At 37.5% G+C, this 18,223-nt stretch overlaps 1 protein-coding gene across 7 annotated transcripts in view; it reads right to left on the reverse strand.

Moving 5' to 3' along the window:
- Positions 1-15,465, reverse strand: part of LOC101259792 (uncharacterized) — a 47,340-nt gene extending 31,875 nt beyond the window's left edge. For all 7 annotated transcript variants that reach the window (XR_011214461.1, XR_739342.3, XR_739341.4 and 4 more), the window contains exons 1-4: positions 15,007-15,465; positions 13,503-14,229; positions 2,818-8,798; positions 395-1,872 (exon numbers count right to left, since the gene is read on the reverse strand). Coding sequence is in view for 1 of the 7 variants with exons in the window: in XM_010317254.3 (XP_010315556.2) it covers positions 395-1,872; positions 2,818-8,798; positions 13,503-14,229; positions 15,007-15,350 (8,530 nt within the window). In the remaining 6 variants the exon portion in view is untranslated. The remainder of the gene's footprint in view (positions 1-394; positions 1,873-2,817; positions 8,799-13,502; positions 14,230-15,006) is intronic.
- Between the last annotated feature and the right edge of the window lie 2,758 nt (positions 15,466-18,223).

The raw sequence follows: 18,223 nt of genomic DNA on the forward strand, positions 1-18,223 counted from the left end.
AAGAAAGTATTTTTTTCCAGGCCTTTGGAAAGAAAGTAACAATAGATTTTTTAAAAGAAAATCAGAATCTCTAATTAGGCATTGAGTACATATGTATGAATATCTTCTCTTCTTCTTCTTTTTTTGGCACGACATGTCCCTTGCAAATGACATTGAGGATATGGTTGACTTTCTCAGCTCATAACATATGTCGTAATGCAGCCCTTGTCAATTTTTACAGCAGTTACTTGGTGCTAAATCAATATACTTACTTTAACAATCAAAAATCATGCAGGGAAAGAAAATAAGCCAGCCATACAGCACGTGGAAGGTGCTCCAAACTCGAGAACACACAAAAATCATATGTTTCTGCCTTAAATAACCAATCAGTAGGAGGTTCAGAAAACTACATTACCTAGATTATGCTGCAGAAGGGACTGACACCGATGATCCCGTCTGTCGAAAATCAGATGAAGCTTTTTTGCTTTGCAGCAGTCTGCCAACTCAAGTAGGTCGTACAAAAGGAAATCAGTTTTTCCATACAACTCCAGAAGTTCACATATTTTTGTGTAATCCATGCACGGAAAGTCTTTTGTCATCTCTTCACTGACTAATGACACACTTCGAAGTGATTGAATACCCAATCTGTCCGCAAGATTCTGGCTTATAGATGGATGAACAAGACGCTTTCCACCAACGGTATTGCTCTCCATCCAAGGAGCATCATTATAAACAAGATTACCAGCACTCGTAAGAACTCCAGAAGAATCAGGAAGTAATAAAGGAGTACCAGAAGACTCAAATATTAAGCTATCCATGTTGCAATCTGCAATTGCTTCTAGCACGTGATTGACAAAACTCAGTTGATCGGCAGAAAGGGGGAATCCTTTCACATCATTTTGCAACCTTTGTAAAACATGGAAGTAATCAAAAACATCAAAACTGAGTCTAACGCCCAACTCCACAAGCAAATCTCTGAAATCCGTTAACTCAGACGGTACAACATACAAGTAGGGGCTGAATTTCACAGGAGAGTCAAAAGCAAGTACAGCAGGAGAAACAAAATCATCTCCTATCCAAACCCACCGAGCACCATCTAAGGTAGACTTGAGAACCTCGAAGTCATCCATACCAATAAATTCTTGCAACTGCGAATAAATTAAGAGCACCTGCTCCTGCAAAACTGAATCCAGATTAGGTGCTACATCTGGGCTTTCATTTGCCTCCGCATAGAATTTAGGTAGTCCAAGCAATTGTTCAGACAGAGTCGCTATACTTGCGCGATCCATCCAACCAAGTTTATGTTGCAGATGCTCGGAACATTCACCATCCAGGATATGCATCTTCGATGAAATCATCCACATCTGTGACCTGGGCCGAACATTAATTGGCATTGCAATTTTTCTACCTGAGGCTAACCACGGCAATCCTCTGATAGGCGGTTCTACAAGTACAGGACACCAACTGATGGATCTCAGTGCTGACCAAAATTCTTCTCCAGTCATATCGTCGATCCAGTTGCTGAGAAATGAAATAATTCCTGACAGGTTGTCAGTAACATCAACAGCTCCTTCAATGCAAACACTAAGACCTGACCCCTCAGAAGTTTCATATCCAGTACTAGAGTCCCCGTCTAGTGCTGACAGCTTTGACGCCACAGTGTCCAACAAGTGAAGCAACCTGCTACCATTCTTCACCACTTCTAACTCTTCGGAATTATGCAACAATTCCACAGATGTGGCACAATCAAGCAAACCAGTAAAGCTTAAAGATTGCCGAAGCCCAAGGTTAACCAAAATCTCAAGTAACTCCGGACTAGAGAACTTTTCACATGGAAAGAAGGCACCTCCATGCAACAATATATTAAGTTCTGGGATACGAGGATCATAAAGCCTACAGTAACAATACAGAGATTCCACAATCATACATGTAAGAACATACTCCACATGTTATAGATATATATATACATACACACACACACACACACACGAGAGTTATTGTATGTAGATCACATAGATACACCATACAAAATATATACGGTTAAAACTTAAAAGCAGAGGTCGAATAGGAGAAAGACTGTGTGTTGGCCCAGAAAATGTCAAGCTTACGCTGATTTTATTAGAGCTATGTTTTTTAGCATGTCGATTTTAAAAAAGAAAAACTGATGTAGCAAAACCAAAAAGGACCGAGCATGTACCAATAATTTTATATCAAATATAACTACAATAATGCTACCGATTATCACTTCTGGTAAAGAAATGGATCTTGCGCCCAACTCAAACTCAAAAGTTAGCTCATGAGGAAAGAAATGTCCAGGACCATATAGGAGACCACCCTCCCATTAACCACCGTTGTGGGACTCCTTCACACCCTCCCTCATGCCCGGGGCTTAAGATCTGGTGCATGAACAACATTTTAAAGAAATGGATCTTGGGTCTAACTTAAATCCGAAAGCTTAGCTCATGAGAAGAGGATATCCCAAGACCATATAAGTGGACCACCCATCAAGTTAACCATCGATCAGGGACTTCTTCACACTTCTCGTAAGAAAATGACTCCTCATTCAGTTTATATTTGTGAAATATGATCTACAACCTAGCCCTGGGAAATAAATGTTCTACCCATAGTGTACTTCCTGCATCATTTGGTGACCCATTAGAAAAAATATACAGATAACTTCACCTTTACATTGTTTTACAATTAGTAGCATTATACTTGTGCATAACTTCTAAGCAGAACTAATTTGACTGAGTGAAAAAACAACTATTTGAGATCGTCGAGGATTAAGTCATTCACGCATGACATAAGCTAGTTTACTAAATGGATAAATAAACACACCTGATAGGCTCTTTCCAGGAACCATCACGAGTTGAAACAAAAGACGCATTGGAGATTGCTTCTTTGAAGGAGTCATCCTCTTCCATCAAATATTTGATATCTTGGAAGATGGATGAGAGTAATCCATCTTGAGAAATAAACTCCGGCATGTGAGTGATTACATAATGTTTGATGAAGTCCGCCTTTGTAGGTTCTGCAACTTCTAAGTATTTATTCAAAATGATCCTTTCCTTATCTGATTCGATTCTCAAGAAATCATCATTCAACAATTCTTCATGTACACCATTTGGTTTTAGCCATTTAGCTGACCTACTCAAAGATACCATTTTTCTGCTCTTGAATGATTCAAACATAGGAATCTCTTTGATGATAATCATCTGACTGCTATTCAGAGCATCTTCACAGAACCACTTGGACTGGAGAATATAACTCCTAAGTTCATGCATTTCTCCCTCCAATGCATTACTAAAGAGTCCCTCAATCTTTTCTATCTTCACAGCAGCTGCCAACAATGCACTTAGTATACCACTTGCCGTGGGAGGCTGGACATAACGCATTAATTGGGGATGGTCTATTGGGACGTCACGCGTCAAAGTCAGGCATCCAACACGCAGCAAAAGTGATGACATATTTTCACTCCATCCACCATCTTTGATTACACTAGAATTTTCCACTAGCTGCAGGAGACGATTGTTTAAAACAGGCAAAATAGGCCACTTCGAAAACAAAGAGAGATCATCACAAGAAGACTTAAGATAGCTCCACAGCAGTCTCATCCATTCCAAATCAGGATGTCCTTGACAACCAGGGACCCAATTCACCTGTTTAGCCAGCTGCCAGTCTGCTGGGAGTAATTGCACAAAAAGCCTCTCAAGCAAAGGGCAAGTCAAGAAAGTAATGTTAAAGTCTTCACTTTGGGCTACTTCACATAACTTGTCATAGAGAAAAGCAGAGATCCCTGAGTCTACAAGTTGGTGGGGAAGAGAATCCTTGAGGAGACCATAGCCGTCACCCTGAACAATATAAATTCGATCACCCTCCCCCCTCTTCTGAAACTTTGTAAATAAACCATTGGAAAGAGGTATCAAGGATAAGCCAAAGTATGTGCTAGATTGAAATGGAGTTCTTAGATCAAGCAAGCAGTATTCTAGGGTTAAGATCATAGCATTTCTATCTCTAAATTCACGATTCCTCCTAATCAAAAGAGTACGGAGCAGTTGAGGTGTAAGAAAATGCACTCCCGGGCAAATGTCCTTAAATTTTTCCACAAGAGCCTCAGGGATGGTTGCCAATGGCAACCCAGCATCTGATAATGCATCCACAAGTTCCTGTGCCTTGTCAAAAGCGAAATCTGGAAAAATTGCTTGCTTTGTTGAGATCCATTGTCCACCTCTAGCTTTCGTATACAATACTCTAAGACCAGAATCTGAGATGAAGTTATAGAGTTTCCGCACCACTGACGCCCATGGTTCATATCCCATCTTGATTGGCCAAAAGGAAAAGAATGAATCACATGGGCCAATTTCTGAAGCAACTTTCTCAAGTAAATAACCATAAGCTGGAGCAACAACATCTTCAAGTAGGTACATATTCCACTCAGAGCGTTTCTTCCCACCCCCTGCCATGTCATTACCAAACCATATATCTCTTCGGTTAGATGATAACTCAAAATATGCATTGACATGCACAGGAAGCCCAGTAATCACTGGCAGTGGCAAAAAACAGAAGGCACGACCCTCAAAATTCTCTATAGAACCAGCCGATGCCGCTGGGAAGTCTAGCAATTTAGGAGCAATGAGATCAGATTTAACAAAACCATCATCCAAATTGCTTTCAATTTTCATTGTGTGTAAACAAGTAGCAACACATGCCCAAGGAATAGCTTTGTGGTACTTATTATCAAGGTTATCATGGTTATTCTTACCTCGAAAGAATCCTAAGCACTCACTTGTTAACCACAAATGTGCACGACCACCAGAAGTGCTCTTCTCAGACAACATAATCTTATGACACTTCCATGGCAAGTCTACATTCACAGACTTACATAATTGGTTAAGGAACTGAACTTTATTAGTTTTGTCATGCTGCTTCCCGTACATAAGACTGAAGACCTGATGATTTGGATTACTTTCATCCTCGGGATCACCTACATTTTGCTTGTCAACACAATGTAGCACTTGCATTTCACTGTTAGCACCTTCTTTGACAAAAATCGAAATACTTTTCACATTCCGCAGGAAAAGCAACGTCTCAGAAACAACCTCCGAAAAGGAATGAAATAGAGCTAGGACATCATCAGGTGTGTACCCGTCTTTCTTTATTTGGCTTCTAGAAGCAACATTTGCACTCCTAAGGGGGAAACGGAAGAGGGTACCTGGGAAAGAATGCTGCAGATCACACCCGAAATGCAGAAATGGAGAAAATTGATCAGGAAACTGTTCTAATATTCTTCTCCCAGCGAATTTGATCCTTAGTCCAGGATGCGAAGGAGATATACCCGGTAAATTGCAGGCATGTGGGTCAAACATAACAATATTTTCTCCCGAAACAAAAGTTGGAATATCCGTGAAGTGATAAACACAATTAAAGCCCAGCCCAAATCTTCCAATGGCAAATGGTTTCTCTAGTTTGGTCTCTTGACCTATACGAGAGATTGCATACAAATCCTGGGGAGTAAAAACAGAGTCGTTGAAACAGTACAAAGCAGGTCCCTGCCAATCCGCCATTTCAGGAGAGAGAACAGATGAAGTCCCATATTGAGTTTTATCCAATAAAAAAAACACCTTAGAAGCATTAGCATCCTCTGCATTTTGTACCAGCTCAAACAGAGTCCCAGGTCCATCTGCATACATTTCAAGTATATGTTTAAGCCTGGTTGTTAATGCCTCATGCTGCCCAAATGCTTCAGCAGCACCAGACAAGCTCAGGTTCATGGAATCAGAACTTTCTGCAAGCAACATCCTTCGAAGTGAGCGTACTCCAAGTTTCTCAGCGACATCATTAGAAATGTTCCCATGCACAAATCTATGGACAGTTTGACTTGCATTAAAAGCCATATTAGATGAACTACCGAATGAGGAACTGGGATCTTCTGAATCAAGTAACCAGGGAGCATCATTGAACACCAAATCAGTAGCAAAAAGCAATCGACATGACACATCAGGTAGGTAGATCTTAACTGGATTTTCAGAAAACTGAACTTCAGAAAGATGTTGCGCAATTAATATAGCAGCCCTGATTTCCTGAGTATCCAAAGGAAGGGAACCTTTCTTAATTGCCATTCGACTTAATATATTAGCATAATCATTAGGACACAAGAACTGTCGGATGCCCAGCTCCACAAATAGTTCTTTGAAAACTGCCAAATCCACAGGTATAACACGAATATAAGGAGCCAAGTGTAGAGGACCATTGAGGACAACCTCATCAGCAGTTGCAAATCCATCTCCAACCCAAATCCAGCGACAGCCCTCCAAAACAGCTTTGACAATGTCAATTTCATCTGAAGCAAGCATGTTCATCAATATAGAATATATCCTTGGCATTGCTAAGGCTAATTCCTTCCTTAGCATTGGATCAGTAACAATTTCACTATTTTTCCCAAGCTCAAGAAGCTGTGCAGCAATTACACTTCCTGCAGGTGGAGAAGACCAACCTAATTGATTAGATAAAGCTGAAGAAGAACATTGTCCATCCAGTATGCGCATGCTAGCAGAGACCAGCCACAAGTCAGAGTACAATCTCACAAGTTTAGGAGGAGCAACCATGGATGAGACAGCAGGCCATGGTAGAGATTGATATGGCGAAGAAACAAGAACCGGGCACCAGCATACTAACCGAAGATCACTCCAGAACTTCTCTAAGTCAGATTTAACATGACGAGGTTTAAATGCATTTGTAGCTCTCGAGAACATTCTATTCATGGTTCCATGATCATCCTTGGTTGGATCCGGTAACCACTTTGATGCATTCACTTCCAAATATGAAAGAAGCACTTCACCTCTAGAATGAGCAGTTTCTGGATCAGTATGCATCAATTTTTCCACCCTTCGAGCACTTTGTATCACTGTCTCAGTGGACACAGTTGTCCTGAGACCCAAACCTTGTAATATGTCTAAAATACCAAATTCTTGGAAAGCACCATAAGGAAAACTATCACAATCTTCCAATAAAGCATATAATTCCTCATTTCTAGGATCATACAGCACCGAAGGACTTCTCATGGAGCCATTAGACGTAGGGATGAAGTCCAAGTTTCTCAGATTTTCTTTAAAATGTGCATCCTCAACACAAAGATGAGGTAGCTCTCTCAAAATCATAATCATGATGTTGTCACGAAGGTCAGGGTCCAGCAAATTGACCCTATTTAAGACGTGCTTCTTGTAGAAGTCAGCCTTTCTCATTCGTTCAATACCAAGATATCTACTTAGCACCTCTTCTTCGGTATTTGAATAACTAATAATGAACTCAGCAGAAAGGAGAGATGCAGAACAATCCGAAGGTGGCAAGTATTTTTGAGGGTTTACTAAATCAGAGAACTTAACACTTCCAGAGTGCTCTACCCCATAAACTCGATAAACGGGCAACCTTTTGCAATTGCATAAGTTGGACACATCCATACAATTGCCAATATACCACCTCGGGTCCAGAAGAAATCCACGAAGCTCATCTCTTTCTTCCACTACCAGATGTTCAAGAAAATCTTCCGTTCTCTCACTAGAAGAGACAACATCAAAGATAGACTGCAGAACGCCAGCACCATCAGCATCACAGACATAGTTAGGTAAGTCTGGATGTTGAATATCATGACAGCGATCTAGTATCTTGCATCCTATGTTAATCAGAACATGTTGCATTTTATCAGATAAGTTCTCTGCATTCAGCAATTTTAAGTGCCTAGAGGGTCTATACAAATGCCCCGAAGTTGATGGTAAGATAGGCCAATCACCAAAGAAACTTAACTCTGCACATTTATCTCTGAGATAACGCCAGAAGAGCGCAAACCATGATACTGTTGGAGTAGAACACGACCCAGGGTCCCAAAGAACTTTAGTTTTATATTTCCATGCAGCAGGGAAAAATTTGGGCATTACTTGAAGGAGCTTGGGAACACTGAAAAAACTAAGGTTTGCACCAGATGCCTTCGCAACAGCGGTCAGTCTGTCCAATATATTGCAAGGGATTTTCTTGTCGATTACTCTATCAGAAAGGTTATGAAGAAGTGCGTATTCCAAATCGCTGCATATAAAATAAGATATTCCATTTGTAGGTTCAGACAGCAAACCAAAGTCCCCATTTGCTAAAGGAAGTAAAGGCAAACCAAATGTATGTTTGCCAACATCAGTATCAACAAGGTCCTCAAGGCAATACTCCAACAGCATAAGCCTGTAAGATCTGTCTATTGCACTAGCAAACTTGCTTTGCCTAAGATAATGACGAACTGAATCCGGTGTTACTATTTTCCATTTAATACCAGAAACACAAGTCACAAGCATATTAAATAATCCATTTGGCAAACAAACAACAGGCATGCCTAGCTGGACAAGCGCATCACCAAACTCTTTGCTTTTTGACAACTTGCTATCATGAAGAAAAGCTTCTCTTGCTGAAACCCAGTTTCCACTGTTGACATTGGAATAGAAAACAGGGAAATCAATGATGTTCTGGTAGATCTGTTCAACTAAAATATTCCATGGCTCTTCAAATGAACCAGTCGGCCATAAAGAATAGTAAGTCTCAGTAGGACCAAGCATCCGTTTCACACCCAGCAGTAATTGAGCATAACTAGGAGCTACAACATCTTCTAAGAGAAGCCTATTCCAGAGCGAACGAATTCTTCCAGATCTGTCCATATCAGATCCATACCAAATGCCTCGACGATTGGAGGAAACCTCAAAGAATCCATTAATTTGTGCACTTAATCCAGTTTTGACAGGTAAAGGCAAGAAACAGAAAGCCTGACCTTGCTTAAGTGCATCATCCTGAAAAATGAAAATATACAACGACAGATATATCAGATGAGTAAGAACCGAAACTAACTAATAGAGAAGCCCTCCTTTCAATTAAATAATTCTTGACGGGAGAAGGAGAAGAGTGGGGTCAGAAAGGAAGCATAGAAGTCCAGAGTCCCCTTAAATTCTGAAGCCATAAAGTTATTTCATTTCAAGTGATACAACAGGTATATACAACTCATAAAATCTGGCTATATAAAAGAAGCAAACAAGTGGGGAAAAAAAAGGGAACAGCTAATTCCTAACATACTTAGATGTATAAGTTGGTTCATCAATGTGATTCCCATCCTCAATCAATTAGATGGGATAACTTTTGGTTGTTCTACCTTAAAAACAGAGAAGATGACACATATGGAACACCAAAGAGGACTAAACCCATACCAATAAGCACTGATGCCTACGTACTTTAGTAGCACCAACAATTTAGGTTACAAGCCCAAAGTTAAGCACAAGAGCCAATCAGTGGTGTCATGAACCCACAAGGATACCATAAAATGAGCAATTTGAAACATATGACGCATCAATTATAGGCGCCGGAAGCACATCCCACAAAAATGTATTACCAAAATGAAAAGAAGGGATAGGCAGATTAGATGATCCGCATTTGTTTTCCTTTTTTCTCTCAATCTGTTTTTTTTTTTATTAACAAGCACAAGGGGGTTGGGGGTTGGGGGTTGGTGGGTATTAGAGAAATAGGAGAGATTTGTTGGGAGACAGCCTATTGTGTTGTCCAACCACAAGAGTAGCAAAGGTGTGGTCTGAGTACTGGCAGAAGTAAGAAGAAATTCTACCAAGTACTTCCTCTACTTCATTTGCAATGACACTTAACCTTATCCTAAACTGTTATGTGCCTCTATTTCATTTTTACCTGGCACACGGCCCTTTAACATATCCCAAATTGTTTCAACCACTTCATGAAATAACACAAATAACATTGTGCATAGCATTCAAAACTTCCGATGGTGAGTTGAATTGAATTTAGTACATCGTAATGATACAGGAATTTAAAACATAGTCAATAGTTTGATGTGGATTTTGAAGGAGAGAATTGGATCAAGGAGGGCATGTAACCTCCTCTAAGTGTTATGATTTTTACATACGAAAGATGTACTAATGGGGTATTTTTTATTTCATTTTGTTGATCAAGTAAATGTGGTTCATCCATATACATGGACAAATTGATCGTATATACACGGGGTATACAAACAGGTAAAGAATCTACATGATATAATTCTCCAAAAACTCCATCCAATCATCTATACAGCAAGGAACTTTCTGTTTACACCAAAAGCAAATAAGGGAACAGACACTACTTCTCAACTGAGAGAAACTTGACTCCACACCTTCAAAAGCTCTGATTTCTGTCTCTCCCAACTACCTAAATCAAAACAAGTGGAACCACAATCCAAGCCCTTCGTATTGTTCTCCTTCTCCCTTTCTTCCAACTTAACATCAACAACAACAACATACCCATACCCAGTGAAATCCCACACTAGTTTCACAAAAAATCTCACTAAGTGGGGTCAGGGGAGGGTAGGGTGTACACGAATCTTACCACTACCTAGAGAGGCGGTTTCCGAAAGACACTAAGCTCAAGGGCATCAAACTCAAGTAAAAGAGGAAGAAAACAATGAAGAAAGCATAACAATAAATATGACAAGTGGTGTAAGTGACGGATATAAGAAAGGAACAAAGGAAAGAGAACACTCCATCCTTATTAACCTCCTACCCTAATACGCAACCTCCACTTCTTTCTATATAGGTTCATGTCCTCGGTAATATGATGTTGTGTCATATCATCTAATTACCTCTCCACAGTACTTTTTCGGTCTATATCTCTAAACCTCTTCGTACCCTCTACAACTAACCTCTCGTACCTTCTCACTGGCATCAGTGCACCTCTTCTTGACATGCCCAAACCTTCTCGGTCTCACTTTCCTCATCTTGTCCGCTACAAGGGCCACCACCTCCTCTTCGCATGACCAAACTATCTTAGTTTCACTTCCCTCATCTTGTCCGCTACGAGGGCTACTCTCATCTTCTCCTAAATAACCTCACTCCTAACTTTGTCGATCCAAATATGCCCACATATCCATCTCAACTTCCTCATCTCCACAACATGCATCTTTTGAACATATGAGTTCTTGATTAGCCAACACCCCAACTTAACATCAAATCTATCAAAGAATTTGGTATTGCCCATGAAGTGTCAAACCACCTTAAACATATCCTACCATGCTTTCATGTTGTCCCGCAAAGTAGAAGAAGATGATCCACGTCCTTGCCCGTCTCTTTACACATGTAACACCAACTGACACATACAACCTTCCGTGTTCTAAAATTTTCCTTTGTCAAGATTCCCCTCTAGAATCTAGCCAAGTGAAAAGGCACACCTTCCTCGGTACCCTTCGAATCCATATTGCATTACAAGGAAATTCAGTTCCTCCCCTAACCAAAAACTTCTCATAAAAGGACTTCAGAGAACATTCCATTATATTTTGAGAAAGCCCCATTATTTTTCGAGCCCCAACACCAAGCATCGGGATTATCAACCAGATTGACTAGCCTATGAAGAAAGGGTGACAATCTTTGAAACTCAGTTACTTCCCAATCTTGAATTCCCTTCTAGATCTCAATTCCTAAAAATCTCTTTACCTTGTGTACCCTTAATTTGTTGGCTTGGCAAGTCTCTTTGGCAAAACAATCTATACCAGCATTGGAATTCATCATCTAATAAAACGTCCCCACGCCAATCATGTTCCCAAAAACAAACTCTCCTTCCATCTCTAACCTAGAATGAGTTGTATCCCAAAAATAGTATCATCCCTTCATGATAGGCAAGGTGATATCCCTAGTGCTTCAACCTCCTTATGTAATCCCATATTTATCCGTTATCACCTCCCTTCACAAAGCATGTACTTCCACCCCGAACCTCCAAAGCCACTTACCACTAAGCCATTTTTCATTTCTCTCCTTTCTTCTTTCCTAACATAGTTGTTTTGTTAGCAATTGTCTTTTCATATCGGCTTTATTTGATATCTTGCTTTTTCTTTATGAAATTATTTTTGTATCACAACCACACGTTTTTTGGGCATCAAAACCTTAGTTAATGTAGATAACTACTACACATATTTTTTTTTAACTGGTATGTTCAATACAGGCTATACTTAATTGTTAAGTAAAAATATAAATCATTTTATGTAAACTTAAACTATGTTATCTAATACATTTTCTAAAGACACTTTTATCACGAGATCTATTGCTAGCAGGTAAGCATAAGTTTTCAAAATTATCCACACTATACCAAATGTGGGATACAATGACAATAATTCATCTTGATTGTATCGTTAATACTCAATGATATTATTGAGTTGTGTGACCATCTCATCTAAAAGCTTAAGTTGTTAGAAAGAGCACAATTCTATTTACTTGAGTATATTCTCAACATGCCTCTCATGTCCTGGCCTAATACTTCTTCATGGGTGATATGGAGATTCTTTCTTAATCTGGATCGCGGTAAGATTTGAACCTAGAATCCTCGCCTACTCTAATATCATATTTAAGGCACAAATCTTGATTCTTAACTCAATACGAAAAGCTAGCTCAAGAGGTGAAGATTGCTCAACCCATATGAGAATACCGCACATCCCTTGACCAACTAATGTGAGACTTCTCAACTGTCGAGACATAATATAATTAAATAATTAAAATGTGTTATCCCTCTAACAGCATAAAAACTGACACACTTTAACATGGTAGCAAAGTAGGACTCATCCCAATTCTTGGTTTCTCAATGTTTAGACCCCGTATTATACGTCCAATCCTAGGCAGGCGAGGGGTTGTAAAAGAGACCAACATCGGTTGGTTAAGAGATGGGTGGTCTCTTTATATTGCATGGGTAACCCTCACATCTTAAACTAGCTTTTGGAGTTGATTTAGGCCAAGAACTAGTTTTTAACATGCTATAAAAGTAGGCAGAGGTTCCAGACCAAATTTCACCGCCACCCAAGCAAGAAAATAACAAAATCCCACGTGTTTGGCCAATGAAAAAGAATCAAATCAACACGTGAGCCGGCATGTCGAGACACAATATGCTTAAACTTTTAAATAAAAAATATTCACACTTCTTCAACAACAGCATATCTATTGTAATTCCACAAGCGGGGCCTAACTCACATTTCTCACAAGTGGGTCTAGGGAGGGTGGTACATGTAGTCTTGCCCCTACCTTTTGAAACTAGAAAGATTGTTTCCAATAGACCCTTGGTTCATGTGACACATACCAAACAAATATGGGAAGGAAATACAGAGGTATAGAAGTAGGGAAGGGAATAGTAATAACAACAGCTAATACGATAACCGAATCAAAGGAAACAGCATGCAGCAACAACAAATAAAAAGACTATAACAACAACAAGCATGAAGAACAACACAAAAATACAATAAGCAAGGCTGAAGGAACAACAAATAGAAATAGAAATCTACGAGTACGAAAACACAAGACTAATAATTGACTATCTACTACCCTTTTATCCTAATCGTCCACCTCCTATCATGGCCAGACACTTCAACAAATATTGAGATTCCTCCTCCTCCGTAAAGCATGCCTTCACCTATTTACCTGATTGGTTGAGTTGTAAATTGTAAAATAACTGGAAGGGAGAAACAACATTACCTTGGTTGAATTATCTGATACGCAAGCAGCAACCGATGCCCAAGGAAGAAGGTGAATATCGAAGTCCTTTGATGCTTTCGCCGCAAAAGCACCTATCCTGCTAGACGGTGAAGACAATCTTTGTACTATATAAAACCTATCAGTTCTCTTCTGAGGATGACTCCCATTGACCGCCTCGCTCAAGAATTCCAATGAAAAGGTATCCACGAAAGAATCATTTGAATCAGTCAATTTAGATTGTCTCAGAAGTGCTTGACGATGCCAAATGGTATCACTGTTGTCGGAGTTCACAGAGCAGGAATATGTCTTCCGTGGCTCGGCCAAACCAACATCCCATTCATATATCTCTATTGATAATACACTCTTAAGAAAAAGTAGTGAGAAAACTCCTTCCTCATAAAGTTGTCCTAACATTGACGAGATATCATCCTCCAAGTAGCCTTGCTTGGAGAGCTTACTTCTAGAAGCCTGATCTGCATTTCTCAAAGGGAAACGGAATAAAGTTCCATGCAAAGGACTTCTCATGTCACAACCAAAAGCACAATATGGAGAAAACTGATCTTTGTACAGTGAGATGGCTGAAGAACTAACATACTCAATCCGTTTTCCGGGATTTGATGCCGAGACATTAGGAAGATAAACACCTTGGGGATCAAACAGTACAACGTACTTTCCACTTACAAATGATGGCAAATCAGTTAGATGATACACCGAGTTGAAGCCAACCCTGAAAGAAAAAACGCCAATTCAAAGAAATGAGAAGATTGCATTTGCCAGAAACTTAACAAGATTGAGGGGGGAAACAGTACAACTTTCCCTCGACCTTTCAGTTAATTCCCTTTTTAAGCAAAAGGTGCAAAATTTTCTTCATTTAAATTCAGTAACAAGTACCCATTGTGAATTAATATGTTCGAAATTCAGATCAAACAATGGGAAAGACTCTTCTTCAGAATTACTAATTGCTATTGCAGAAATCCTCAATGAAAAGAAAAGAAAAAAAGAACAGCAATATTTAGTATCAAAGGTTCTTTTGAAGAAAAATAAACACTTTCTATATTATAGCAGTTGATATGTCTGCACCTTCTTCAGAGAATTACACTAACTTAAATCTCCTTGATAGGTATATAACTACTACTTAAAATTTTGACTACAAGCTTCTTTCTGACAAAGGTTCCTATTAATTTTAGTTGTTCTACACTTCCATGAATTGCTTCCATGTGACCTCCGAATATTTGAACTCAAAAGTAAACACAGACAAAATCACAAATTTACAAAATCAGCCTAGTACCAGACCAGACTCCAAAACCGGTAATCTAGTTCAAGCCCTCAGAATCTCAAGTAGAATTTTGCAATTTTAATATCAAAAATACTTGAGATAACACTCTAGCACCAAAATTTGACATAGTGGCATTTACTCAAGTATACACATTACGCCTCCGTTACCAAATTACCAAAGTTAACATTAAAACCAACTAGTGAGGACATGTTGAATATATGAAATTACCCGAAGCGACCGGTTTTCCAGGCCTGGCCATGCTTGCCACTGCCACCAATCCTAGAAATACTAATAAAATCCTCTTCAGAGAAAACAGCATCGTTGTAAGCTAAAAGAGCAGGGCCTTGCCACTGTGCAAGCTTATCAGAGAGCAGTGACTCGGTCCCGTGATTTCGGCGGTCAAGGCAGAGGCAAACTTTGGTAGCTCCGGCATCGTCGGCGTTTTGAATGAGCTCCTTAAGTACGGTAGTTCCCTCCGGATAATTCAACAAAACCTCTCGGATTCTACGAGTTAGATCTACTTTCTGACCGAAATCTTCGAGGAGGATTGACTCCGGCGATGTAGAATCCATTTCCCGGCAATAATTATTAGGGATCAAGTCAGAAGCAACCGCAACTTGTGAGTCAAGTCATTACAAGAAGTAGAATTGAGAACCAACCATGACCGACTGAAGAAGAGGAACAATATATATATATATATATATATATATATATAATGAACTGTAGTATTGTTATATTTTAATTGTTTAGAACTAAGCGTATAAAAATGAATACTTAAATTATATCTCAAACTTAAACTATATACTTCAAAAATTATTTTTAGTAGAAAATAATTTTTTTAAATAAATGAAAGTGAACAATTTTCATCTTTCTATTTAAGTTTATCATAAAACATACAAAAATCAAGTCATTCCTTCGTCGTTATCATTTTTATATCTCAAACTTAAACTATATCCTTCAAAAATTATTTTTAGTAGAAAATAATTTTTAAATAAATGAAAGTGAACAATGTTCATCTTTCTATTTGAGTTTATCATAAAACATACAAAAATCAAGTCATTCCTTCGTAGTTATCATTTTTATATACGTCAAAAATGTTATTGTAAACTTTTTCGATAATTGAATTTAGCATTATGTAATATCTTTTAATTTAATAATTTTTTTCATTTATTTTTCATGTAATTTCATATTGAAAATATTATAGTTAAAATATGTTTCTTCTCAATTGAATATGTTAGAATCGGCGTTTGCTGGAGACTTCCACTTCTAATTATGCAAAAAGAAACTCAAATGCGAGAAATGATTGATATTTTGATCACTTCAATATTATATTGGTCTAAAATTTATTGATCTAAATACAATTTGGCTATGAGAAAGGAAAAGATAATTAAGCTCCACCTTTTTTGCATTTTAGAAAAAGAGCAGATAATGTATCTCACAGCTACCAAACATTTTTTGTTTCAGTAGGTAATAAGTGTCTAAATTTTTTCTTATAGCATGTAATGAAATTATGCTCATATTTTTGTAAGATCCCTTAGTTTTTTTACGATATCTAATAGAAGGATGAAAATTGTTCACTTTTAAATATTTGAGCAATATTTTCTACTAAGAATTATACTTTAAGGATGTAATTTAAATTTAGGGTATAGTTTAAGAATGTTTTTGACCAAAAACTCAAAAATAAACAACAAGTGTATATCAAGTGTTGAAATTTATAAAAGTGATAAGGTCAAAGTTTCTATTGATTAGGGATTAAGGGGATGTTTGGTGGAACAATGAATAACGCAAGAATTATTAGTGCAGGATTAGTAATGAAGGATTTTATCAAGTGCTTGGTTCATTGCTTCCTAACTTACTTTGTGTTTAGACTAAAATTCTATAAAAAGCTTCTTTCCAATCATACCCTTGAATTATTATGAATTTTATATTTTATGTAATCGGGATAAGGTAGATAGATAATTGTCGGACAATATTATTTTTCTATCGCCTTATAACTAGGCAGGAGAAGAACACTTTAATGGTCATGTTTGCTATTTTCTCACTTGAATTATTTGAGGGTAAATAATTGTCATTTTAATAAGTAATCACTTAAAAAGTCAATCTTCAATATAGAATAGATAGACCATCTACGTAAAAATTTTATATATGACATATATTAGATTAATACTTTCAAGTTATAACAGTAGAATTTAACTTCAAGTTGTAACAATAAATAATTTCAGGTTATAATAGTTTATTTTAAAAATAATAATAATTAATTTTTTTTTGTTTTTGAAAATATTAAAAAGATCAACTAAGTAAAATAAATCGTGTCTACAAAAAAAAGTAAAATAAAATTTGAATTAATTGAAGATAATTATCAATTAACATAAATCAAGGAAATTCAAACTAATTAAGAATATTTAGTTTTCTTAATTCATTCTAATTTGTTAAAATTACTTAAAAAATTTTACTTTATTCATTTCTTTCACGTTTCTCTCTTTCAAATTTTTTAAGAGATCTTATCACTGAAGATTAATTCATGTTTTTTTTGTTTGAAACAATCTTGATGTTGCTATGATGGACAACTATGTGTCTATTGAAAGATGGAATTCTTCAGGTTAGTATTTTTTACGTTTTATTATTGGCATAATACATAAATATGACCCTTAACTTGGTATCAATTGAAAACTATAACTCTTAACTTTAGATGTGACTAGACACTTAAACTTGTATAAAATTGAACAAATTGATACATTCATCCTATATAGCACCCTACATGGAAATTTTGTATCCTACGTGGAGTCCTACGTGTATCATGGTTATATAGGACACACATGTCTACTTGTTCAATTTTATATAAGTTTAAGTGTTTACGTGTGCCAGATGCAATACAGATAGCAAATGTGTTGTCAAACGGATGAAAACCCTCATAAAATCAAATCTGCAACGTGAGGTGCAACTAGCTAAATTTGAATGAAGTTGGTTTTTTTTCCAGTCGACGGTTGGAAGCTTTGAGTGTCAAATTTGAAACATTTGTTACCCCATGGGAAGATCATATACTAAATAACTGGGCATAACCAAATCAAAATACAATTTAGGTATGGTTGTTTTTTAGGCTTCTGAAACAGTAAAAAATATACTAATGAAGTATAGAACACCAATCTTAAAACGGCGTTCTTGCTCAAATAAGTTAGCCTCTTTAAACTTATTCAAGAAGACTAACTAAGGGACATTATTCATTTGACCAATATATTTTGTGATAAATCTAATTGGGATAGATGAATATGAAGCAAAGTTTGTAAGTAGTCCACATTTAAGATCAGTAACTGTTGCGTATTTATTGATTTCAAAATGTAATTCTGTACCATTTATTTTGGCAAAAAATATGTCTTTTCTGACATGTTGCAATAACTGACATTGAATCTTTATGTTGTGTAATTCATAAATACACCAATGGTGTTTG

Source organism: Solanum lycopersicum, chromosome 2 (genome assembly GCF_036512215.1).
Source record: "Solanum lycopersicum chromosome 2, SLM_r2.1".
Taxonomy (NCBI): Eukaryota; Viridiplantae; Streptophyta; class Magnoliopsida; order Solanales; family Solanaceae; genus Solanum; species Solanum lycopersicum.